The sequence below is a fragment of the Heteronotia binoei genome, chromosome 8 (genome assembly GCF_032191835.1).
Source record: "Heteronotia binoei isolate CCM8104 ecotype False Entrance Well chromosome 8, APGP_CSIRO_Hbin_v1, whole genome shotgun sequence".
In the NCBI taxonomy this organism is placed as follows: Eukaryota; Metazoa; Chordata; class Lepidosauria; order Squamata; family Gekkonidae; genus Heteronotia; species Heteronotia binoei.
This window is the reverse complement of record NC_083230.1, coordinates 86,445,405-86,472,442: the sequence shown is the minus strand read 5'-3', so window position 1 is coordinate 86,472,442 and position 27,038 is coordinate 86,445,405. Positions and strand designations below refer to the sequence as shown.

The following is a 27,038-nucleotide window of genomic DNA, read 5'->3' as shown; positions in this document are numbered from 1 at the left end:
AAATCTCTCAAGTAGGGAACAGATCTGATTTTGTCCTGGCAAGTCTACAATGGACCACTGTATAATTCTTAACCATCTGATAAGAGAAATACAGTGGTAGAGGGGGAAGAAGGCTGTTTGCAGCCTTCCTTGATTTAAAAGGGGCATTTGACTCTATTCCTAGGAATCTTCTCTGGAACAAATTGGACATCATGGGTCTGGATAAACGCCTACTTTTTCTTATTTGTAAAATGTATTCCCTTAATTGCTGTCAAGTGCAATATAATGACCTAGGTGCATTAACTTCAAAATGGAATTACATTAACTGTACTACCCTGGCTTTCGACATTTTTAGAGAGAGAATTTTGAAGATGACTGCCATTGGCTGGGGACCCTACGAAGGCAAGACAGCAGAATAAAAAAGTCTTGTTCTTTGAAAATGTGTCAAAGAATCCTTAACAAGTAGATAAAACACTGTGTTTAAGATCTCTTCCAAATTTAATGTAATCCTCACCACACAGCAAGGCTCTATAGCAACTAGTCAAGGACTGAGCCAAATAATGAGAGCGCACAGCCTCCTCCCCCTTCCGGGTTCCATTTCCTGCAAGCGACTCAGCCCAGCAAGCACCCTGGCATGGGAAATCTGGCAAGAACATTGCTGGCTGGGCAATTATGGTTGCAGGAAATACTCAAGTACATTAAGTGCAGCTTGTTAAAAGATTTGCTGCAAATCATCTAACGTGACAAGCTAGGTGAAACTTCTCCTGTGCAACAAACCCAACATTTAGATTCTGTACATGCAAGAAAAGGAAGCAGCTGAGGAGACCAAAACCACATAGTTCCAAGGAACAGGAAAAGCGGAGAAGTAGCTGGGAAGGGCTACAAGAACAAATAAACTCTCCACTGTCACAGTCTAAAGGTTACAGTAGTTATGGGCCAAAGGTATGGGTTGACCAGCCCTGCTGTGTAAAATCATTTTTATCCTGCTGTAGGCTTACATCTTAGAAAAGTATTCCTTTGTTGAAATGAAACTTCAAATAGCACAGGGTAGAAATCCAGTGCTAAAAACCATATGGCAAAGAACAGGCTGTGGTTCATTTTGGCTGCCTTCCTCCATAAATTTTTAGCCAGTGGTAATTATACTGAATTTCATTTCTGAAAACCATAGCGCCATGCTCCTTTCCCCATGCCTGCGCTCTCCTTGCAGGCAGGCTGGTGTTCTAGAAAACAAAAGCTGGAGACAAAATTCAAATCCTGGGGCAACAATCCTCCATCCATCACAAGAATTTGCCTGGCCATATAACATGCAGACATTGGATGTCTTTATTGGAATAATCAACCTATCTCCAACAATGGCTATCCGTGTTTTCAGGAAGGGACTGGTATAGTAGCAAACACTCTTGCTGTATATGAAGTGCATTGGCAGTGCTAAACAACTGCAACCCTGCCTCAGGGTTCTGCATTTTGTCCACAGGGACATTCCCAAGGAAAAAGGGTGTATCTGGGGCTTCCTGCTTCACAGACACAGCTGCTCTTCTGACAAACTTGTACGTTTCTCACCATGGCTGTACTATTGGCCAATACACCATCCTTTACTAGAGAGTTCTAAAAATGAATTCCCTATGGCCTAGATAAATATTTCCTTTAAATGGTTGAAAATGCCTGATACATACAGCGAGCCCCTGGCGGGGTGAAGCAACCCACCCCATGGAGCAGATTACAGGACATGGTTAAACTACCAATTGTTGCATGCAGTTAATATTTTTAACCATGAATCAGGGGCTTCATGATACATGACTGCAGTATATCTTAATTCATGCAATGCGATCAGGAACCTCCCAGAATGACCTTATCAATCCATCCTATAATGCACTGAAAGAACAAATAAGGTATTCGCTATAGGAAGAAAAAAAAAATTAAAAGTCTTTATTGTAGATCTACAAATAAATCCAAATATTATTTCTTTATTTGGTATATAAACAGCAGCACATGGTGAGGGAGAGAAAAGACAGGGGGGGCTGTGGTAGCAACCCAAGAGTTGCAAACCAATTTTAAACCACCTCTGGACCAAGGATACTAGCCTGACTGAAACGGGAGGCAAAAACACCTGCTCACAGGTGCTGACTGCATTTACCTGGTGCCTCATCTGAACTGGTCTCCCAGCTGCACAAAGCAGCTAAGTATAGCAGCCCAGTTAAAACCACACCTCAGGCAGGTGCTTTTACTTCAGCCAGTGCCACACTCAAATCAGGACAAACATTTCCGAGATAAAGCAGTGAGACAGAATTTTGCACCAAATCTACCTTCTCACTGGCAGCAGTTATGGACTACATTGATACTAGCTTGGATCAGGGTGGATAAGGAAATTTCTCTCCCTCAGCAGGAGTCCCACCTTTCTTGTCACTGGCTATTTGGCCATATCTCTACCACCAGATGACCAGCCTTCCCATGGAGCTTAAAACCTCCTGGGAGTGTTGCTTCTCTCCCACCCCTGCAGGAAGGGGGGAAGAAGATGGTGTTGTCCACTCCCTCCAACCCACATGTCCCCTCCAAGCAAGCAGACAAGAAGGACAAAACGCAAGAGGCTTCAGTGACTGCTGGCCTTTGCTTGCTCAAGGCCCAATGAGTTTCTTGAGGAAGGCATCCAGCTGGTCTTCATCTTTAATCCCCACAAATTTATCCACCACGTTGCCATTCTTCAGAGCCAAGACTGTAGGCACGGCCGAAACCTTTAAAAATAAGGACGCGAAAGAAACAACAGCTGAGCACAAATGACCTGTGACCATCATTTCAGGAGAAGCAGCAAAAGCAAACATTAAACAAAAGGTACAGACCTTTAAAATAAGTGAATGATTAAGCTTCCCATTCCCCCCCCTCCCCCCGGTTTGCAAGGAATTTTAGCTGTATCGTTCAGCTCTCTGGAAGGTTGTGTTGGTTTCTGTAAAAATGTCTATGATGTTGAACTGCAGGGGAGTTGTTTACATGATGGAGATAGGGAGCTGCCACGGAATGATTCACACATCTTGGATATTGAGGTTAACAAACCTCCTTCAGGGTACCAAAAAGCTACATGTTTGGGGAACCCAGTGGCTAGCTTGGTCTGAAGGGCCAGGCTCCACAATCGCTTCATCAAAGCTCAAGGCTGCTCAAGTCAGTGCAACTTTATGAATACAAAAACTTCTGAAAATAATAAGGGCAGAAGAAAAACAAGTGAGAACACCCTGAAATTTTCTTTCCAAAAGAGCAGAAATGTCTCCTGCCTACTTTCTAAACAATTCTGGGGAAGTTCTAGCTGCTTGTTAAAAATTTTTTTCAAGAGAAGCAAAAACCCTTCAGAAATTTCAGGCTATGCTGCCGTTCCTCCAAAAAAAGGCCATGGGTAGAGAAAGACAGCCAAGGCACCCTCTGTGGCTGCTTAGAAGTTTACCATGAGGCAGCTTATGACTGTATGGTTATTGGCTACCAGTGACCGTGTCAGTAAACCAGCATTAGCCAAACCCTCCTCCCTGCCCCGCCCCAGCTGCTCAGGATCAAAGGCGATGCAGAGCTTATGGAGATTACAGATCTAAAGCATTTACACTGCTCACTCTGGGCTCCTGGTCATTGGTTTCTGGTGTGCATCTGCCATCAAAGCTTACATTCACCAATATCCTCAGTCTGCAGGTGCTCATAAGAGACTTTGTTTTCCATGAATGTGCATTTAAGAAGTACAGATAAAAATGACCAAAGATGAAAGTCAGTGAAATGTGAGTGCTGTCAAGCCACACTTGAATTTAGCCAGATTGTGTGAGGGCAGGAAGGGATGAGCTAGTTTATTTATTACATTGGATTTTTAAACCACCCTCCCCTGGAAAACAGGGATTAGGGTGGTATACAACAATAAAATATAATAAATACAGTTAAAATTATGAAATGGGGGAAAAACACAACAATCAGTCTAAATGGATGACACTTAGAAACTTCCAGTTGTGCCACTCATGGGGGGAAGGCAGGGAGTGGGAGTGTCAGAAAGATGGACGGGATCGTTGCTGCCCTCAACAAAACACCTGGCAGAACACCTCGCCTTACAGGCCCTGCAAAACTACATAAGGTCCCGCAGGGCACAGATGTTGTTCGGCAGACAGCTCCACCAAGGTGGAGCCAGGGTAAAAACCCTCCAGCTCTGGTCAAGGACAGCCGGCTATCTCTCACACTAAGGACCACCAATAATACCAGGAGAGGCAATCCTGAAGTGCACCACTCTTATGGCCCTTTCTTATAAGCACAGAGTAATGTCAATTGCCACTATGGTCAGGAAGGGATTTTCCTCCAAGCCAGACTGGCCCAGGGATCCTGGAGTTTTTTTTTGCCTTCCTTTGAGCACAGAGCAAGGGTTGGGGGAGGGAGAGGTAGCTGTAGATTTCCTGCATTGTGTAGGGGCTTGGACCAGATAACCCTTGGGGCCCCTTCCAGCTCTATGTTTTGTACACATTTTGTGGCAGGGCAGCTGTAACACGTGGAGCTGCTTTTTACCGAGTGAGACCATCCATTTGCCTTGCTCAGTATTATAACTGATTCTTCAGGGTGTTCAGCAGAGAAGTGCCTGCTATGCAAATCCTTTAACTGGAAATGCCAGGAACAGGGGGCTTCACCCATGCAAGGCATGTCCTCCTTGTCTGAGCCACAGTTCACCCATTTCAAGGGCCTTTACCCAAGCATGTAGCCTCTGGTGTACACACTGCCTGGATTGCAGGCTCCCTTTACATTAATGGAAAAACAGGAGGACAATTTTGCCCTCTTTTCTCATTGCGACCCACCCCCCACCCACTGACACACGGGGGACATAATCAGGGAGACTGCTGCAGGAAAGAAGAGTTAAGAAAAGTTAGTCATTTACTTGAACCCATGTAGGTGCTTTCTGCTGAGCCAGAGACTTGGTTTGTCAAGGTCAGACAGGTCTATTCTGTCAGCAGATTTCCAGGGTCTCAGGCAGAGATATTTCACAACACCTACTACCAGATCCTTCTTAATTGAGATGCCAAGGATTAAATTGGGGACCCTCTGCATGCCACGCAGATTCCCTACCACTAAACCACAGCCCCTCCCTTATTTTGCTTAATTCAGTCTGCTTCTCACAGGGAGGGACAAGGAACTCTGCAGGGCACAGGCCCCCACTGCCTTTTTGCAGTTGCCCGTGTAACTGCTGAATGCACAGACTAGCTAGTCATGTGTCTTAGATCAATACAAAGGGAAATGTCAGAAAGCAGGCCCCAAATTTCTGCCCCCTGTAGTGTTCTGTCATGTCCTACCATATCTTATTTAGGAATTCACTGTCCTGTTCTATCTGTTGCTGCTCTGTGTAGTTTTTGTCTAAGGATAAGGTGGCAAGCCAGAGTGAGCAGAAGGGAAGGGAGAGGACTCAGAAGACAGAAACACACATTCAGACTAACAGTCAGTTCACACTTTCATGCAGCATGGTTTAACACTGGAAGGCTAAAATAGAAAAACCACAAGTTACAGGCCACACAAGGGCAAGCCCCTTTGAAACTAAGGGAATGAAGGGAAGATTTTGTAAATAGCTTAGAACAGGCTGACACATTCCACAGCTCCTCCGGCGCCCTTATCTTCAGGCAGCTTAGCCACTGGGTCATGTCCCATCCTTATCTTCAATGCTGTCCATCCCTGGAATGTACACTCTCATCAAACACACTCCCAGCTGCCTCAGGTCTTGCTGCCATCAGCAATTTACCACAGGCAAACCCACCCCAATGGACAGTGCTTCCAGATCAGGCTGCTCCAGACACAAAAGGCCTGTTTTAACTGGCCCCACCCTTTCCCCTCTGCTGGCCAATGCAGAACAGCTCCTTAGAGCACACTCCATGCCATGCTTTATCCAGGAAGGGAAGGTTCCATGTGCAAATCAATGGAGTTTGATGTTCTTTAGCACCCTCTAGGGGCTAGTTAGCAAGTATCATTGTAAGCCCACAAAAGCCCACAACCCTTTGGGCTGAGGCAGGGAGAACTTGAATATTCGTACGAATGCACGCTTATGGGAAAGTGAAGGATAGAATTTATTAGTAGCACCTCTTTACAAATTAAGGGCTCCCCATCTGTTCTCCCTTCCTTCATGACTGAAACTGGAGGAAATGGGTAGTAAAAGAGACGTCTAAGCCGTACAGGAAGTCTGTGGCAGTACTGGACAGCAAAACCACTGAATCACTTTACTATATGGTTTTCTAGAGTAGGGGGAGATCAACAGCTGCTTTACATCAAAGTGGTCTTCATCCGCTTTGAACTTTTCTCAAATGCCATATTAGAACTATAAAGTTTTAGAAAAGAAGAGTGCATGAGACTGGGGGTTCCTGGCTTATTGAGTCTCTGGGTGTTTTTTAAGATTGCAAAACCCCAAATGGTAGCTAAGGATCTCTTGCTAATACAAGTGATCTCCAGGCAACAGAAATCAATTCCCTTCATCAAATGGCCACTCTGGAAGGTAAACTGACTGGCACTGTAGCCCACTGAAGTCCCTCCCCTCCCCAAACTCCACTCTCCTCAGGCTCCACCCCTAAACTCTCCTGGTAGTTCCCCACCTGGAGCTGACAACCCATTCTAGGGTTTATTTTTGGAAAAAACAGGTAGTACCTACCCATCACAGAATGCCTGCCATTGGGGTGGAGCCATCACAAAACAGCAACTGATGGGAGCAGAATTCTCTTTTTGCTTTGCAGTTTGGCCTGGGCTTTTAAAGGGGTGTTGTGTAAAGGATCTGCTCCCTGTAGTGCCCAGGGAGAGGCTTCCAAGTCCAGAGTCATAAAGTGTATATCTATGTCCAAGTTCAGTGTAAAACAGTGACACAATTGCCCAGGAGGTGGTTAGTGCTTTTGACAGGCAGGCAGCTGGTACAGAGTGATCTTAAGCTCCCATTTTTGTTTTCCTGTCCCACTAAAGGATCAAATGACCATTAGGAAACACATAGGTGGGCACCACAGTGCTCAAAGGGAAAAGCATGAAGTAATTTCTGTTGTTGGGATGGCAAAAGAGGGTGACCCATTCTTCCACTTGCCCCAAGGAGGAGGTAGCTTATTTCACTCAAGAGGTGTACATGTTGTGCTGCCAAGGTGATAAACAGAAGCTCTGGGCAAACGAAGAAGCAGCCACCCCCTTCATTCTCCTCACCTACAATTCAGTCTGCTCACCAGCAGGATGAAGAGGAGGGTTACCACTGAGGCAGCATATGCTCAGCCGGAAGTTAACAGGAACAGCAGCAGTAAGCCAAGCGAGTACTAGAGAGTTCAAAGTGAGGTGGCTGCAGGCTGAAGCAGGCCCCACTTCCTGCCTTTCTGGGCACCACCACAAGAGTTACATAGCAGGGAGAGGCCCTGGGCCTGAAGAGAAAGGGCCAACCATTTGAACAAGTGTAATAATTGGTCCCAGATGCTATACACATCAAAGAAGTGAACACAATTGAATGGTTAACAAGGAGCTAGACACTCACAGGATGGACCAGGCAACAGGCCTCCCACTACCAAAAGCTGGAGAAGCAGCGGCAGAACTAAGGTCCAGAGTGCCCACATGTGAATACAGTATAAACCAGGGGTGGCCAAACTTGCTCAGTGTATGAGCCACATAGAATAAATGCCAGATGTCTGAGAGCCACAAGATATGACCATCAGATGTCTGAGAGCTGCAAGACATGAACATCAGATGCCTGAGAGCAGCAAGACAGGAAGAAAGAGAGGGAGGGAGGGAGGAAGGAAGGCAAATAGATGGAAAAGTAGAGGTAGAAAGAAAGCAACTTTAACTTTAAATGCATTCCCCAAGCTGCCAGCTGGCTTGGCTTGAACAAGTGATTTAAAGAGACAAATACTTTCTCCAAGCTGGCTGACAGGGCAGTGGGGGCTTCAAGAGCCACACAATGTGTGAAAGAGCCACATGTGGCACCCAAGCCACAGTTTTACCACACCTGGTGTAGAGGTTAAAATTTCCCACTAGGATCTTAGAGACTTGGGTTCAAATCTGTATGCTTTCACAGAAGTATGCTGGGTGACCTTGGCCCAGTTACACTCTCTCTCAGCCTAGCACACTTCACATGGCTGTTGTTGTGAGACAGAAATGGAGGGGAGAACAATGTAAACCACTTTGGGCTCCCTTTTGGGGGGAGAGGCAAGATACAAATATACATGCCTAGCCTACTTGAGAATTGGAAAATAATGTCCTGGCTGGTGGACAATGAGCTCTGGGAAGAGTCCTTGTGAAGGTTCTGCTCCCCACCCCCAGTAGGAAACGCATCATGGCTGAAAGCTCCCCTGGGACAGCCTGGAGCCAAGGGCAGGCGAGGGCTTGTGTGAAAGAATGCACAGGCATTCCAAGCCTCACAGAGGGGGTCTCTTTGCTCTCTCTCCATCTCCCTGCTAAAGAATCCACTGCAAAGAGATTGTGAAATGCTCAGGCTAAGATGTCAGCCAATACCTTGTAAACAGAGGGAAGGGGGAGGGGTGGGAGGGAGGCTGAGGGGCGGAGTGGGGGTTGACTGGCAATCAGCAGGGAACTCACAGGGCTAGGAAGAGAGGCCTTTTAAAAAACAACAGGGAGACCAAAACATTTTAGGATCAAAAAAATCACAAGCAGAAAGATTTTAAAAGACCAAAAACAGAGGGCTTCTCCCATACCAAGCTGTCTTAAAGCCCAAGTATGCTGGACCAAAAAAGAACTCTGACTGGTGCTGAGGTGGCATAGAAAGGGGCGAGGGTGTTAAATTTCCCCTCTCTGTTCTGTTTTCCTGATGCAAGACTGCCCTCCACCAGCTGCAATTTACCCCAAAGTACCCCCCCCCCCCAAATCAGCTCTGGTGTGGCTGTGCAATTTGCATTGAGAAAATGGTGCAAAGGTAAAAGGGTCACACCCCACTCTTTCCCCAGCCGTGATCTGAATAAGCCCACACAACCACTTAGCATAGTTTAAATCATTTCACATACATTATATATTGTTATAATCCTTATAAACCACCCTGCAAAAACAAAAAAAGGTCAGTATTATTGATTTCATATTTCAAATGAGAGGCTGAAAGAGAATGGCTTGTTTTAGGACCAGAGTCCATGAAAGCAGCAAGGATTGACCTTTGCATCCAATTCATAGCTCCATACAAAGGGTCTGGAGAGAGAGGGTTGCATGTCTCAATAGTAGAGCATCTGCTTGGCATGCAGAAGGTGCCAAGGTCAATACCCAGCATCAGTTGTTAAAAGGATTAGGTGGTAGGTGATGCAAAAGATTTCTCAGACCTTGGCAAACCACTGCCAGTCTGAGTACAGAGTACAAAATAACCTAGAATACAGTACATACGAATCAGCCCCTTGGTCTCACTTAAGATATGTTATTTGCTAGACTGTGATGTACCAAGGGGCTGACTCAGTATAAGGCTGATTTGTATGTACTGTATTCTAGGTTATTTTGGAGGAAGGGCCATGGGCTCAATGGCAGAGCATCTGCTTGACATGCAGAAGGATCCAGGTTCAATCCTTGGCATCTCCAGTAAGCATTAGATAGTATGTGTGTGCTAAGTGTAGTTTGATTGTTTCCAACTTATGGCAGCCCTATGAATGAATGAACTCCAAAATGTCCTATCGTTAACAGCCTTGCTCAAGTTGTGCAAGCCCATGGCTTCCTTGATTGAGTCAATCCATCTCTTTTCCTGCTGCCTTCAACTTTTCCTAGCATTATTGTCTTTTCCAGTGACTCGTCTTCTCATAATGTGATCAAAGTATGACAGTCTTAGTTCAGTCATTTAAGCTTCCAGGATAGAGATCACGCTTGATTTGATCTAGAACCCACTTATTTGTCTTTTTGGGAAGATTACGGTATCCATAAAACTCTCCTTCAACACCATATTTCAAATCAATCAACTTTCTTCCTGTCAGCTTTATTTATTGTCAGAGAGTAGGTGATGTGAGACCCTGGAGAGTATGGCCAGCCTGACAATACTGACACCGATGAACAGATGGTCTGATCCAGAGGTGGCCAAACTTGCTTAACGTAACAGCCACATAGGATAAATGTCAGATGTTTGAGAGCAGCAAGACAAGAACATTAGATGTTTGAGGGAGGGAAGGAAAATAGAGAGATTGAAAGAAAGTAACTTTAACTTTAAACATATTCGCCAAGCTGCTGGCTGGCTTAGCGAAGTGATTTAAAGAGAGAAATGCCTTCTCCTAGCCAGCTGACAGGATGGTGGGGGCTTTGAGAGCCACACAATATGTGTGAAAGAGCCAGTTTGGCCACCCCTGGTCTGATCGATAGAAGGCAAGTGTGTGTGGGTGTGAGACAGATGGAGAGAGGTCACAGACCCCCCACAACTCAGTACAGCTGACCCAGTTAGGAATTGCCTTCCCAAGATATTGGCTTGTGGAGCTCCTGTGACATTAGATTTTTCTGTTTGTTTTGTAGCGATTCTGGGAAATAAATCTGGGACTCCAAGACATGCCTTACCACAGGTCATTTACTGCTGAGCTATGGATGCTCCCATAAAGTTTTAAACATAAATTTATTTTAAAAATAAATTCCACTCTAAATTTGTTCCTTCCCTTTTGTTATGTTTCATAATCAGGCTATGAAAACCAATTATGCTGGTCTTGGGCTCCATGTAAAAAAATCCACATGGACTAGTGGGACTTCTGCAGTTTCACACACAGTGAACTGGGTAGCAGATTTAAGAAGGGGTTCCTGGAAAAAGAACATATAACCATTCTCTCTCTCTCTTTTTTTAAAGGTGAATTTCTAGCTTTTGCATGGGAATAGCTTTGCAAATGGGGAGTTCTCCCTAAGAGTATGAGTATGAGTTGTTTATAGTCTCCCCTGTGCACAAAGGTGCATTCTTAACTCTTTGTATTCTTTCAGTCAGCCTTCTTGATCCACCCGTGACCTTCTTGAGCCTTCCTGCACCCCTCATTATTCAGTCATCCTTCAACTCAATTCCCCATGCAGTGAATATCAAGATGGACTGATAAAAATCACTCAGGGGATTATCTTTTATCCCTTCTCAAAGCCTTTCCTGGTCCACGCCAGGGTGTCTGCTGCCAATCACCCATCCCCACCCCAGTGTGCATCTCCACTCCTACATTAAAGTACCTTGTCTCTCATTTTCCTTCTCCCTCCTGACTCACTTAGTTTGTAATCCCGTTTTGAAAAAAGAATCTTGTCACTTTGGTGCTTTCTATACGACCTAACATCCTGCTGGTACTAATTAAAGCATTAAATAGTAGCAACAGGCAATGCTGCAAATGTACTTGTGCCGCCAGCAATCACAAACTAGAGACAGGACCACCTCTGCTCCTCACACGGCAATTTGTTCAATTTCCCCCATGGCTCGTGCTTCTGTTTTCGTACATCCTTGTTGATATTCTTCTGATTTCCTTGCCATCCCAGTCCTTGCAAAAGTTTTGCTGCAGGGGAACAACCCACCACCAGCTCTCCTTCCAAGTCCCAAAAGGATAATCAGAACAAATAAAACAAACATGGCATATGGAAGAGAAGGAATGCTCAAGGAGGACCAGTTAGGAGAAATGTGTGTCTTGGGTAGGATCACATGTTCCTTGAAAGACCACAGTCGCATCTTGGGTTGCCATTAGACCCGGCCTTGCTCCTGAATTCCCAAGAGTTGGCTGTGGATCAGAGTGCCTTATCATCAACCACATTCTCCTTTAGAAGAAAGACCTGGCACCTGTGATTAACACCTAGTGGTCTCCAGATTACAATGTACATGGGGTTGCCCATGAAAACAGTTGTTATAGCTGGAGAAAAATGCAACAGCTAGGCTGGTGTCAGGTAAATGTTTGCAGAATCCCTTTGTGACCCATGATGGAACACCTGTACTAGCTACCAGTCCAGTTCCAGCCAAATTCAAAATGCTGTTGATCCCCCAAACCCTGAACAGCCTGGAAATGTTGAGAAATTATGAAGTGATTGGGAAAAAATCCACTTTTTCTAGAAAACCCCCCCAGAGATTTCAGAGGGAAATTGCAAGACTTACTTGCCTACCAAAACTAAACTTCTTTTACTGTTTTAATAACATAAAACATCATTGTATAACTCAGTAGCATCTAAAATGGTACTATCTATTCCACATGTTAATCACCCACGTGATTAATTGAATGCCCACGTGTTAATTTTCCCTTGATGGGATGGAGAAAGTAAAGCAGTACTTTTCTCCCTTTCTCACAATACAAGAACTCGTGGGCATTCGATGAAATTGCTGAGCAGTCAGATTAAAACAGATATAAGGAAGTACTTCACCCAAAGGGTGATTAACATGTGGAATTCACTGCCACAGGAGATGGTGGCGGCTGCAAGCATAGACAGTTTCAAAAGGGGGTTAGATAAAAATATGGAGCAGAGGTCCATCAGTGGCTATTAGCCACAGTGTGTGTGTGTGTGTGTGTGTGTGTGTGTGTGTATATATAATTTTTTTGGCCACTGTGTGACACAGAGTGTTGGACTGGATGGGCCATTGTCCTGATCCAACATGGCTTCTCTTATGTTCTCATCTAGCATATGTATAGAATTTTAAAATACTAAACTCTCTCAAGAGTCACAATAGGCAGCATTACTACCATGTTTGGATATTGAGCCAAACTTTATTAACAATGAAAACACTGAACTCTTTAATGCTGTTATCATTAAACGAATTAACTGTTGCCGAAACTATTTTAAAAAAACTATTCCTGAAAATGTTGCATTATATCTGTAACATAAGAGTTCTATTTTTCAATACAGCTCCCTAAAATTCCCCAATTTTTCCATTGGGAAAACTGAAAAAGTTCTCAGACTTTTCCATACTGTATATTTTGAGTGCGAAAAGCACTTGTACACATTCTGAAAGCATTGTACTTATTCTGAAAGGGAGAATATCTCAGAATTTGTCTTGGTCTCATAATTGGGCTATATATTCAAAATTTTTCACCGGAAAAATATAAAGTCGATTCCCTCAAAATTTTCCTGTCTCTCCCCCCGCCCCCAATCTGCCTTTACATTTTCAAGCCTACATTCTAAGCATCTCAGGGAATGCCTGTTGCCATATGACCTTAAAATTTAAGATCAACTGGGGAGCTCCTTCTCCAGGTCCCAGTTTATTCAAAGGCAAGATTGGTGTTCTTCAAGGAGCAGAGTCTAATCAGTAGGTGCCCTAGAGTTCTGGAATGCCCTTTCATAGGCCGTTTATCTGTAGCATTTTGCAAGATGTTGAAAACCTCTTCTGTTTTAGGCCATGCCTTGGCAAGTAATATTTTGAATCCACAATTAAGTATTTTGGTGCTTTGCTTTCATTTTATTCACCTTACTAGATGGCTATTCTTTCTTTAGTCCCATGGCCCGAAGTTTGTAAGATCTGAACAAGGCTTTAGCAAAAGCAACATTTTTGGAGTTCCTTAATTCATGGGGTCACTGTAAAATAAAAGTGACTTAACACACACCCTGCATTTATACCATTATATCTTAATGTCAGTGTCAGCAGTTATTTTATCTGATGGCTGTATGCTACTTTGAATGTCCTTATGAAAAGTGCAATATTTATATTATGTAAATAAGAATTCATTATGCTCACTCTCACACCCACACAGGTATTAGGGGCACATACCTCATACTCAAGGGCTAGATCTGTGTGGTCGTCAATGTCCACTTTTGCCATCAGCACTTTGCCCTTCTGCTTTGCTATCATCTTCTCTAGTCTGGGCCCTAGGATCTTGCAGGGGCCACACCACCTTCAAGTGAAGAAAAGGACATTAAGTGTTTAGTCAGGAAAACAGCAACAACAGCAGGAAAGGAGATGCTTTTCAAGACTCTGAGCTTTTTCTAATTCGCTTCAAGGGTGTATCGACTATTACAACACAAGGAAAACCTCTGAATTTTGAACACCTACCTTTAAAATGTGCTCATTAGGCATTTATAATCTTGAATTAAAGACTATTAGTGGCACCTCTATACAGGACCCCCAAAAGGTATTTTTGAGCTACTTCTGTGTTATGTGCACCCTTGTATGAATTTTATTAATCTGGTATAGAAAGCAAGAGAGTGTTGTTTTCAGCAACAACCACCTCTAAATCCAATCTACATTCTAGACAATATAAGTTTTATATTCACATATTCACAGGGTTTTCTGTAGAATAAGCCCATCAGAAGAAGATATTGGATTTATATCCCGCCCTCCACTTCAAAGAGTCTTGGAGCAGCTCACAATCTCCTTTACCTTCCTCCCCCACAACAGACACTCTGTGAGGTGAGTGGGGCTGGAGAGGGCTCTCACAGCAGCTGCCCTTTCAAGGACAACCTCTGCCAGAGCTATGGCTAACCCAAGGCCATGCTAGCAGGTGCAAGTGGAGGAGTGGGGAATCAAACCCGGTTCTTCCAGATAAGAGTCCGCACACTTAACCACTACACCAAACTGGCTCTTATCTGAACTCATTTGAATATTAGGTCACACACCCTGCTGCCAAGTCAGCTGGAACTGCGTTCCTGTTCAAAAAGAGCCCTGCACATCACAAATCAAATATGAAAATGCAGCACAAAAGAACCCTAGGAGTTTTGAAAGAAACAAACAGGGGGGAACAGCACACATTCCACTATTCATGTTTTAATGAAAATAATCACATGGCGAATGAGCCAGAACTCCTGCCACTGTTACCTGATCAAATCTCACTTTAGATTTATTTGCTAGATTGTGAGGATGTCTAAGTGGAAGACTGTCACCTGATCAGTCACCATGGGGGACTACTCTGAAACACCAGCTTGGCAATTATTCAACAGGAACCGATATGGGAGGAGAAGATCTGAAGTCTGTTCACCTCATCTGAAAACAGGAAATCACCCATACTGAGCTATTCAAAACACCTCAAGGTCCTTACATGAATCCATTTCCTTACCCAGGTATATACTGGTTCAGAGAAACCTGCAGATCAGGCTTAGTTATTTTGTCAGAGGCAAATCTCTCAGTTGCAAGCCCTTCTCACAAGTTTACAATTACCAAAAGAGAGTCTTGGGCTTGAATTCACTGGGATGGAGAGTCATGGAATGCGGGCCCCTCTCTCCCAGGAGCAGCATTTCAGGGGCATTTGGGGCTACAACAGGAGGGGAGATTTCTGTTCCAGAGGCAAAAATCCTTCTGTCCACAGAAGCACTCCTATTTATTTATACCCTTTCTTCTCCCCACCACCTAATGAGGGGCCAAAGCACTTTATATTGTTATCCTCTCCTCCATTTTATCCTCACAACCACTATGCAAGGTAGATTAGGCTGAGTGTGGAGCTGAATGGCCCAAAATGACCCAGCAAGCTTCCATGGCACAGTGGGAATTATAACCTGGGCAAGCCTTGGTTTTCTTCATGCAGGGCAGTACAGACAGCTCCCTTCCTCTATCTATACCTGTACAGGAGAAACATCCAAGGGTAAAGGGTCCTCCACATCCACAGCAAATGCTCAGTCTGCACAGAGGCACTTTTTAACACCACCCACACAAACAGAGAGCCTGCATCCTTGTTGGTTTGCAATGTGATCATTTTGACCCAGATCTTCACACAGCAAAATGTCCTTTTCTTCCAGCCAAATGGCCTTAGGCCCAGTTCACACAATATCACAATGCTGTAGCTGCTGAAAACCAGCCTTACTCTACAAACGTAAGTAAAGCTCCATCACACAGCAGCAACGCATGCAAGCACTGGTCAAAAGGCACAGGTGGCTGTCCAGCCTGCCATGCCAGTAGCCACCTAACTGATACAGTATCATTGAGGGATGGGCCTTCATGATCTTGCTGAATTAGAGTTGGCACCTGGATACGTTAACAGCTTGTGGCCACATGAGCCAGTGGGCAGCTTCTATGTTGCCAAAAGTAAGGTCCAGTTAGGTTTTTGAAACTGCAAGGTCCAGACAAGGGAAGTCCTAACAGGTTTAGGGACTTATTCAGCATAGTATGTGGGCAGAAACACACCAAGAAGCAAGTCAGCTTTCTAAGGACATACATGTCACCACTGCCGCATCTTTAAAAACACTATCAGTGCCCTTCTAGATTAGACCAGTAGTTCATCTACACTGGTACCCAGTCTCACACAGCAGCCAATCAGTTGCCCCAGAGGACCAATAAACAGGTCACAGAGAATAAAACCTCCTCTCTGACCACTGGGTTTCAGGGTTTTTTGCTGCCTCTGACTACGTTGTCAGACAACTGCCCACATACTATCTCCATTTCCTTCTTTTCCCTGCTAGTAGCTGTAAGCAACGAATAAATATTCTAGTACAGGGATGGCCAAACTCTTGCTTGGGAGCCACATACGGCTCTTTCACACATATGGTGTGGCTCTCAAAGTCCCCATTGCCCCGTCAGCCGGCTTGCAGAAAACATATCTAATTTCTCCAAGTCAAGTCAGCTTGCAGTTTGGAGAATGCATTTAAAGTTGTTTTCTTTCCACCTCTCCTTCCCTCCTCCCTCCAGCTATTTGCCTTCCTTCCTTCCATGCGGCTTGCAAACATCTAACGTTCAAGTCTTGCAGCTCTCAAACATATGATCTATATAGCGCTAACATTAAGCAATTTTGGCCATCCTTGTTCTAGTACAATTTAAGAGTTTGATGGAGATATGAATAAAGAGCACAGTTCAATCAAGTTAAACTTTATACTATTTTGCTCCAAAGATCACAGAACAAAGAATTATTCTGCACAGTTCCTGTAGTGCTATAAAGTAATTCTAGTTATATCATAATCAACACTTAGATTTGACAGCCATCAATCAGGCAGTAATTGCAAACAAGTTGCAAAAATTCTGTCTGTTATCCATTAGAGAAGTGGATCCCTGAATAAAACTTGTGAATCTTCGTTCCAAAATGCTCTTTCTGCTCTGATCACAAAGCATTTGACACAAATAGGTAAGAAAGATGCGCTCAAGCGACACGAGAGCATGTTCAGAGTTGAAAACCACATTACAAACACATTTGTAAGCTAAAGAGTGACAGGTAATATGCATAACTTTGATGGGGTGTAATTTCATATGCAGAATATGTCAGATTATTATTAGTAAAGGTTTTTATTTCAATGTTTTTATTCTGAAAATATTTATCCTGCATAACCAAAAAAAAATTATGACACAGTCCTCAAAAAGAATTGTTTATATGGACTTTAAATGATGTAAGTTGACATTTTATGGGCTTTTTAAATTTTCTTCCGTTTTGCTACATATCACAAACCCTTTTATTGCTGCCACAAGAACTAGAAATGAAAAAAAAATTAAAGCCAGTTATGGCAAAAAATCTGCGCTATGGGATTTCTTTCCTTTAGATTCAGAATGGAAAGAAACAACTATTTCTTTCCCACCAACAGGCAGAAGAGCTCAGCTAATAACTCCTTCTGGGCCATTAAAAAGATAAAGGTAGTCCCCTGTGCAACCACCAGTCATTTTCGACTCTGCTTCCACAATGTTTTCACAGCAGATGGAAGAACCCTAAAAACCCTAAAAAACTCCTTAGGTTTTCAGTGTTCTTCAATTACTTGCAGATAAAACTTTAGGAAACTATCTGGAGTCTCTCATGCCTGATCTCAAATCTGCCTGATTGTGGGTAAAACCAAGTTCCACTAGCCTAGCTTCTACTAGGCTTTGTTTCTTCTTCATTACCTTTGAAGAGGCTCCAAGAGATCTGTTTCCCCCTCCATTAAAGTAGGGTCCTAGAACAAAATTATATCCTAACTTCTAAAACACTGACATAAGGAAACAATGAGGCACAAAGAGGTGAATCTGTCCAGCCTCACAGAGGTAATTAATGTGGCAAAGACAATTTTTCCAATTACATGAGACTCATCCTTGCAGTATTTCAGCATTTTGCAGTGAATCAGTTGCTATATGATGTTAACGAAAAGGGGGCATCACCAGCATCTTATGGGATTTGAATCCCAACCTTGCAATCAGTCCAAATGATTTTTGGCCAGGATTCTTGAGCCATGAAAGAGTGGCTACTTGAGGAATGATGGGGGAAGCTGATGCCTTGCACAGGGGCAGCCACAACCTGACCTCGAAGCAGGTATTTCTTCACAGCAAATTCCTGCCAAGTTCCATTAGAGCTGGAAAAATTCTGGTTAAAATAGCAAGGGGTAATTAATTACTCATGTCTGACAACGTCTGCCTTTTGGAGCAGCAACCTCAAAAAAGCAGGTAAGTGCAAACACAACAGTGGCCAACTTCTTCAGCATGGGAGTGAGGGACAGAGAGGCAAACCAAAGCCTCCTAGTGGATGTCATCCCAGCCTATGGGCAGTGTGGCTAGGGAAGCACAAGAAGTCAATGCTAGGGAAAGAATCAAGCTAAGGTTCAGACTAGATGTTCACACTTTTAATGAACCAGGTCTGGGTTCCCAGACCTGACTCATATTCCTCACAATCACAGGAGCTACAGGGAACTCCTTTTCAAAGAGGTACAAGGCCCCAATTCTGCTTAGGACCACAGCAACAGGGTGGGGAGTGGGAGAGATTTCTGCCTTTCCCCCATGCCTCTTTTCAGATCTAAAATGCCCCCCACCCAGGGAGAGCGTTATTTGCTCCATTCCGGAGCTACACACATACTGAATACTGCATATGCAGCTCTAAAATGTGACAAATAACGCACACGTATACACATTTCAGTTTGGAAAACAGCACACAGGAGAAGGCAGGAGCTCTCCTAACCCCATGCGGTCCCAAGCAAAATCCAGCTCCTGTGGCTCTTTAGAAAGCAATTCCTTGCAGCTCTTCTGTCAGTGTGGGAAACACAATCCAGGTCCAGCGAACACAGACCCAACTCATTAAAAAGCTGTAGCTCTCTGCCAACTTGAAGTCAGCGAGAACCTCAAGTGCACACACAGAGACACACTTTCTACTCACTGTGCATGGAAGTCTACCACCACTGGCTTCTGACTCTTCAAAACTCTGTCTTGGAAGTCATCCTCATCCTGGACATTAAAGGTGTCTCTGAAGACCTGAGTAGTAGAAAATGTCCTAGTAGCTGCAGCACGTGCAGCAGTGGCAGGTAAGGAACCACACAAGGTGGTGTGGCATGGCACAGCAGACACCCTGGAGAGCAGGGATGAAGACGGAGATTGAAGTGGCACAGAAAGATGCTTGAGGGGGATAGACCGGAATGGCCTGAGGAACAGCTTCTGGGCCATCTGCAAAAAAAGAAAGAAAGAAAGAAAAGGGGGTGGGGAGAGGGACAACAAATTATCATTGGGGGAAAAGGCAAAAGTGAGACTTACATCCCTTCACTCTGGTTTGTGTATTTCATTTCCAGTGTAGCTATTACTCTGCTACTGCATCATTCCTTTTTCAGTTGGGTTGAGCTTCTCACTCCTCTTCCCATTGTAGCTCACTTTGCTATTACCCATATGGGGTACCCTTCATAGCCTTGGCAAAATTTTACCACGTCCCACTGTAAGTTTATCCCTGCTCTCCAGTATTCCTGACACTTCCTCCAACAGTCTAGGGTGCCAATACTATTATAATACAGGTCCCTGTCTAAGCACCATACATAAATTGGACAGACAGGCCTTGCCAAATGGGGTATAATCTACTTTGTGCATTCCAACCATACTTCTCTACTTTTTTCACAGCCTCACTTTGGGTTGCCAAGTATCAACAAGACACTTGCCCTGCTCTCTGGAAACAGGATGCTCTGAAGAGAGAGAAACTCAGGGTCACTTGCTCATCATTCCAGACCCCTTCCGCACTTTATCCAGCCAAGCTTCCTGACCTGTTAGCCTTTGCTGCCCTACCCAGGGGTCATTTTGTAGAAAAATAGGTGGTAGAGCTCATTAGCATATGCCCTCCCCACAGCCAAAAGCAACCTGATGCAAGAAAAGAAAGCCCTGGGCGGGCGAGGCCTGCTTGGGCTGGCTAAAGATCCAGCCAGTCCAACCAGGCATTGCTCGCTTGGGGCTCTCCTGGGCCACCCCTCCCACACACACAGTCAAAAGGCCAGCAAGCCACCTGCCACCCAAAATCACATAAGAAGTGGAGGAAGGGTGGCACGGGCTTCTCCAGGGGTTAATGAGGGCTGCTGGGGGTGTGGCTGCCCGCTTTCCTAACCCAGGGATTGTTATGCAGCTGCACCTACTATTCAATGGACAAGGTAGGTGGGGAGGAGGAGGGGGAACCCTCAGAAAGGTTCAGGAGCTGTGCTCCTGTGAGCTCCTGCTGAATCTGAGGTCTGGCCGTACCCCATCCAGTCTAATCCAATCCCCTTTATTGGCATAGATCCTCATCCAGTCATTCCAACTGATACACCAACAATGCAACCCTAAGAAGGATTCCAGTGAATTTAGAAGGATGGTATTGCACATTCCTTGTTTTAAACAAACAGCTCCTCTTCCTCAATGCCAGGGCTCCAGCAAGCAAATTTAATCCTAACACCTTTGGTCCTTATTTATGTAGCACATTATTAGTACCATTAGAATTTCACTCTGGATTTTCAGAATTTTCATCTAACAAACCATATAAGGCAAATGCTAAATGTGCTGAAGACCATCCAAAGTTTGCAGACCACATAAAAATTGTGCTGTTACAGATTTGTTAACCTTTGTAGCATCACAGGACTTAAAAAAATAGTCAAAATGTTACCCTATTCACTTTTCAAAGGGCTTTATAATTGAATCACTTTTTCTGGTGTAAAATGAATGACCCAGCAACCATAATAAAGATGTACCTCTGTTCTGATTATGCTATGCTCTCTTATTAATTTTTTATTCCAATATATTAAGACATAACATACAATAGAAAGAAGGAAAAAAGAGAAAACAAGAGAGCTTTAAATTACAAAATATTACAAGAGAATATTATGTTATGGTTGACATCTTCAATTGCATTACAACTAAGTAACAATATCCTTGATGTTATACAACACAAAATCTGTGTGTCTGCTGCAATGTTCCCTCTAAGCTGTGGAGTCTTGTGAGCAAAAATTCTACTTTGTGTACTACTGGCATTAAAGTTGTGAGCTACTGTATAAATTAGTTTGCTCTGGGGCAATTTTTCCTGAGCTAAGACAAAAATGTGTGAGATGGAGGCTAAAAAATTGTAAGCTAACTCACATTAATTCATCTTAGAGGGAACACTGGTCTGCAGTACATATTTAAAGGCAGCAAAATTCCTCAAAGGCTATAGATGAGGGTGCTATGGTTTATGAAGACAAGAATTCAAAAGTAGGGTGCCACGTTTTGACAAAATCAGTGAGTTTCAAAATTAGATTTTTAAAAGATTGTCAACAAGTTTCTCTAATATGAAACATTCCCAGATCTTTTGGTACCATTGTTGTAAACTAGGAGAGAAAGGATCTTTCTATTTATCTGCAATTGTCATTTTGGCTGTAGACAGCACTGATGATGCTATACCCTCCAAAGAAAATCAGATACATACAAATAATAGCATAACAGCACTTGGTACTGATAATACATGTATACAAAGGGGTCCATGGTCATACATCTGACCACAGTTATAGAGAGAGTCAGTACTGTATAGTGCTTAGTCGGCTCGGCTAGGATCTCTACTTGTAATGAAATTCACTGAGCGATCTTGGTTTCTTTCAGCCGAACCATTCTTATGAAAGCCAAGGAGGGAAAATAGAAAAAATCCTGAGTTTTTTTTCCCATGAGCTTAAAAAAATAATAATAATTCTGCAACAGAAAAGTTTGGAAATTTAAAAAAATTATGTGAATGATTTTTGTTTTTATGATGAGTGAAATGCTTCACAGCACAAGAGTTTTCTCATTCAAAATTCATAGCATGGAAAGTCTTGACACATCCCCCAATTTGTCCAATGGAAAGATTGGGAAATTTTAGGGAGCACTGAAACAACTCACATACATTTTTTCCTTTTAGAATGAGTGAGGTTTTTTTATGGTAAGGTTTTATGCTTTGTCTTTACTTACAATGTATAGCAGAAAATATTTACATAAGACAACCTATAGATATATATAAGAACAATGATGGTTCTTATTTTTTCTGTACAGATAGTCAGTGTACATTCAAGAATACACTTATTGTTTAAATGTTATTAGGCTAAGCAACATTTAATATGCCATAATGCCTGTAACGATAACACATTATTAAAGCAGTGATTTCCAATAATATTATAAATAACTTTATATCCAAATATCCTGATCGTTCCAGATGCTGTGACTGTATGAGTGTATTTCTATCCAAATAGAACTTATTTTGTTTACTTCAGAAATTGTTTTCTATCTTCAGTTTTTATTTTTTCCTATTTCTCAAATTGCAAAAACTAACACACATATCTTGCAGCCACTGTCGAGTATTAGAAATATTTTCAATTTTTAATACAGAATATTAATAGTTTATACCTCTGAATTCCATACATATGCCACTATACAATTTTATATGCTAAGTTATAAACAATGCATTTAATTTGTACATTATCAGCAATATAAATTTAGGTTTGATAGAAGAGTAAGTAATACATATATAGTCAGTTTGTCCAAAGGATCCCCACCTTCATTTCAAAATTTCCAGAAATTTTACCTCTCTAAGACTAATGTACCTCACAGGGCTGTTGTTGACAACAGAACAGATGTGGAGAGAAATGTATCTCCCACAATGAGCTTCTTGGAGGAAAGGCAGGGCAAAAATGTAATGAATAAACAAACACCTGAAAGGTAATTGAGAGTCAACACAGTGATAAAACAAACAAATGCCTCTTTCATGGGATTCAGAAGCAAACCTCACCAAAACCACTTTGAAAAGAGTCATTTCAGAGTCAAGGGGTTTCATGATGTCCTGAATACACCTTTTTACATTTAAATGCCAGTCACATTTCTATGTAGCTAAGATTTGAAAATACTCTTACAATTTCAATGCTAGTATACACCACTAACAAAATCACAAGATCAATTTTGTAAGGAAGGCAAACAATATAACATTATTCAAACATGGCGCAACTGAACTTCAGCATTAGGTAAACATTCTTGGTGGTGGAAAGTGCAGTCAAGTCACAGCTGACTTCTGGCAACCCTACAGGGCTTTCATGGCAAGAGATGTTCAGAGGTGGTTTGCCTGCCCCCCCTGTCATGACCCTGGTATTCCTGGAGAGTCTCTTATCCAAACGCTACTCAGGGCCAACCCACTTAGTTTCCAAGATCTGGGGAGACTGAGCTAGCGTGGTCTATCCTGGAACACCCTCCCCAACCCCAAACCCCCCCCCCCCCAACCCCCAAACACATCCAACAGCACCAATGACAGGTATTATTTCCTAGTCACTTTTATGCCTTAATAGCTCTATATTTCTTCCATTCAGGCCTTTAACCACTATAATGAACTAGACTGCAAGCATGGTTAATAACATTCTCTCCTCAATAATACCAAATATTTTGTCAACAATATTTTTTACTGCTGTTACAACATTATAAATATTGTTTCCTGGCATGCAACTAAAGTAATAAGTTTTGCGAGCTACATTTCGGGGATAGGAACCCAGCCAGAAATTAGTTGGCAGCAAGCATGCTTCTAGGTTACAGCTTTTTAAAACTGCGTAGCAGCTGACTTTTGTTACTCAGTGATGGGGAAAGGCACTCTACATATGCTCAGAGTACTACACCACATGCTCCCGAACACCAATTGTACGGAGCCCAGCCTGGTTTCTACGTAAACTGGCAGTATTCCCCACAGGCACATTGCCGTCCTCGGCCAGCAGCCTCTCCCCCACTTTTCTGCTGACCGCTAAAGTTTCTCATTCACATCCTCTAACCCTCCATCATTTATAGCGTAAGCTTCCCCTGCCTCCCCCGCCAGCTGTCAGCCCCTGAGGGCAAACCGGCCGAAAAGCAAACAAACAACTGACGAAGGCGCAACCTTCCCCCGCTCACCTTTCAGAGCCCCTCCAGAGTCGCACGCTCAAGGGAATCAGAAGAACGGAGCAGCCTGGTCGCTGATTGGCTGGAGAAACGTATCTTCGTAAACGCCGCTTCGATGAATGGCGGGCGAGAGGAAGTCCTTGAGAACTCTGGGAGGTGATTGGCTGGGGAGGACGCGTTTTGGCCTGAGACAAACCAGAGCGTTTCCTGAATGCTTATTGGTGGGGAAAGAAGCAGTTCCTGAAGGTTGAGAACTTTTTTTCTAGGCTAAGTGCTGATTGGCTATGGAAGAAGTCTGCCTTGGCGACCAAATTTCTCTTCTCCAATAGCAAGTCAGAGGCCTTTTCTGTCCTTGTATCGCGGTCCCGCCCCCAGAGAGAGAGAGTCTCCCCCCCCCCCCAGTACATATATTAGGACAGGCACGTGATGTGTGTTTTTAAATTCGTGTAGCTCATAATTGTTCCGGTTTATATGGCTCAAACTAATCCGATTTTATCAGATCTGGTGAAGTTAAGCAAGATCAATCCTGGGATGGGTGGCCGCCAAGGAATTCCAGAGTCGCTATGAAGAGGCAGGCGGTGGCAGATCACCTCTGAACGTCTCTTGCCTCGAAAGCGCTAGGGAGTCGGCATAAGTCCGCTGCAACTGTACTTTTTACATGGTCAGTGAGAAGGGCCCGTAATCAGTGTTCCCTCGAAGCTGAGTTAGCTCACAGATTTTTATACTCCAGCTCACAGATTTTTGTCTTAGCTCAGGAAGGATGACCCCAGAGCACAATAATTTATGCAGTAGCTCACAACTTTAATGCCAATAGCTCACAAAGTAGAATTTTTGCTCACAAGACTGCAGTTTGGAGCGAACATTGCCCATAATGTGAATTAGCTCATTTTCCTGCTACCTTCAACTTCTTCCAGCTTGATTGTCTTCCCTAGTGACTCTTGTCTATGCCTCAGTTGAGTCATTTTAGTTTCTAGGGAGAGTTCAGACTCGATTTGATCTAGAACCCACTTGTCTTTTTTTTTTTGTATGAGTAGTTCTAGTGAATTTATATAATTTCATACATTCATGTTTACAGCCAGGTGCTGGGAATTCTAGTCCATTTTTTGTGAATAGTATAAAGCCTGGTTGTGGAAGTTTTTCCAGTTTCTAGTGCAAATAAAATGGGGAGGGGAGAAGAGCGTTGCCAGTGCTCCTAGATAGTTAAATCTTACATAAATCTTCAGATGTTCTTGATTAGGGAAATTTGAGTTGACCCTAATCTAAGACCCTTATTTCTTATCCTGGGTTAGAGTTGGTACCTCCAGATCCAGGTAGGATCTGGAGATCTCGTCACTACAACTGATCTCTAGTTCAGAAGATGACATCAGTTCCCCTGGAGATAATGGCTGCTTTGAGGGTACATGCTATGGTATTCTGCAGTTCTGAGGTCCCTGCTCTCCCTGGGTTCTACCCAGAAATCTTCAAGAACTTCCCAACCAGGACTTGGTGACTTTGCCTTGGATCAAGGAGTGTGATTTCCAGGCAGCTTCCCTGTCCCAATCACACAGAAGTGGGCACCCCCTCCCCTAGGATGCTAGCATTTTGCAATTTTAAAAAGGCATTAGAATATCCGTATATTGATATACTGCTGTAAGAACATAAGGAGAATGTGGAGGTTCCCCCTCAGTCACCATGCCTAGTAGACACTGATACTTCAGTTTGTAGTAATTAAGAGTGGCTGACTTTAATCTGAAGAACCAGGTTTGATTCTCCACTCCTCCACATGCAGCTGCTGGGTGATCTTGGGTCAGTCACAGTTTCCTCAGAGCTTGTCTCTCAAGAGCAGTTCTTGAAGAGTTCTCTCAGCCCCACCAACCTCACAGGATGTCTGTGTGGGGAGAGGAAGGGAAGAAGGTCGTAAGCTGCTCTGAGACTCCAAGTGAAGGGCAGGGTATAAATTCAATCTCCTCCTCCTCCTCCTCCATATTCTTTATATAATCCCCCTTTAAAGCTGTTTGTTCCCATGGGCATCACTATATCCTCTGAGAGTAAATTCCACATTAACAATAAATACAGCAGGCTTTCTGGATTCCCAGCTTTCATTTTTCTTTAAAAAGTTAGCCTCTAGAATTTCTCTTGCAAAGATATGCCTTTCTTTCTTATATCATCCCAAAATTGAACTCTGCAGATAGCCATGTAGGAACGGCCAAAGAGGGAACCAGGCATTGATGAGCATTGGTGGAGAGTGCCTGCAGATCATAACTTTGCTGCCAAACTATTTTGATAGAATGTTAGTAGCACACCGCATCAAAGAATGTGGGACCAAGACATCTAACAGTGCCATTGTGAACAGAATTACACCCTACTGAGTCCACAACGGACTTAGAAGCATGTAACTCTTCTAAGGATGGCACTACAGAAGACTGGCTGATTTTGTACAAACTTTCCCACCTATGAAGATAATTTTCAGTGACTCTATGGAATTCTGCTATCAGAAGTGAGGTGGATACCAACACAGCCTTCTTGGCTGTGGCACTTCATCTTTGGAACTGACTACTTGCAGCCATTTGCCATGGTCCAGAAATTACTGTAAAAAATTTGTGCTTTCCCAGGTATTTGTGGCTTGATGTTGATGTCAGTTGCTGTTTTCATTGTGTTAATCTGTTACATACTTTCCTTGACTTATTTTCTCTCTCTGTACCTTGTCCTCTCCTGTGTTTTTGGTTTTACTTCTCCTGGACATTTATGCTGTTGCTTTCCTGTTGATGTTTTTGCTGCTGTTTATTTGTGGTTTTATTCTTGTATGGATTTTGTTTTGATTTTTTAAAGCTGCCTTGTGAATTTCTTAGTTGGGAAGGATACAAAACCCTAGAGCACCCCACTCTGCTTTGTGTTCTCAGTGCATTACTACAAGGCCACGAGGGAGAAAGAACTGCTTTTATGGCCTTTACAAAGCTAGAGAAGACACCTCTACATTCAGAGGCAAGCAGCATAATTTCTCCAGCTTTCTTTTACATCCGCAGGCCTTTGTTTAACATCTGATGCTCATTTAGAAAGCAAAACAGAACTAGATTTCTAGATCACGTGACTCTCCAGATGTAAGACTGCAAGGCCTTTGCTTTGAAGCTACTCAGTATTTTCAAAACCAAACCTATTTCAGTGTTTTGCAGTTTCCTAAACCCATATTAAAATATTGTGGCTGAAGTTACAACTCTGGTTATTGAACAATAGCAGAGGCAGATAGAAA

At 43.3% G+C, this 27,038-nt stretch overlaps 1 protein-coding gene across 1 annotated transcript; it reads right to left on the bottom strand.

The window, feature by feature from the left end:
• Positions 1-1,889: 1,889 nt before the first annotated feature.
• On the bottom strand, positions 1,890-24,131 carry TXN2 (thioredoxin 2). Its single transcript, XM_060245523.1, has 4 exons — positions 23,825-24,131; positions 18,837-19,120; positions 13,583-13,706; positions 1,890-2,708 (listed from the first exon to the last, which is right to left on the bottom strand). The coding sequence occupies exons 2-4, from the start codon at positions 19,118-19,120 to the stop codon at positions 2,592-2,594; spliced, it is 525 nt and encodes a 174-aa protein (XP_060101506.1). The 5' UTR covers positions 23,825-24,131; the 3' UTR covers positions 1,890-2,591.
• Positions 24,132-27,038: the final 2,907 nt, after the last annotated feature.

What these genes read in the sequence shown, in the direction of transcription:
- TXN2 (XM_060245523.1), bottom strand. Translation starts at nt 19,120, where the DNA reads ATGGCCCAGAAGCTGTTCCTCAGGCCATTCCGGTCTATCCCCCTCAAG. An exon ending in GTGGTAGACTTCCATGCACA is followed by an intron (nt 13,707 to 18,836) that starts GTGAGTAGAAAG and finishes CTTCACTTGAAG; the next exon opens with GTGGTGTGGCCCCTGCAAGA. An exon ending in ATCTAGCCCTTGAGTATGAG is followed by an intron (nt 2,709 to 13,582) that starts GTATGTGCCCCT and finishes TTATTTTTAAAG; the next exon opens with GTTTCGGCCGTGCCTACAGT.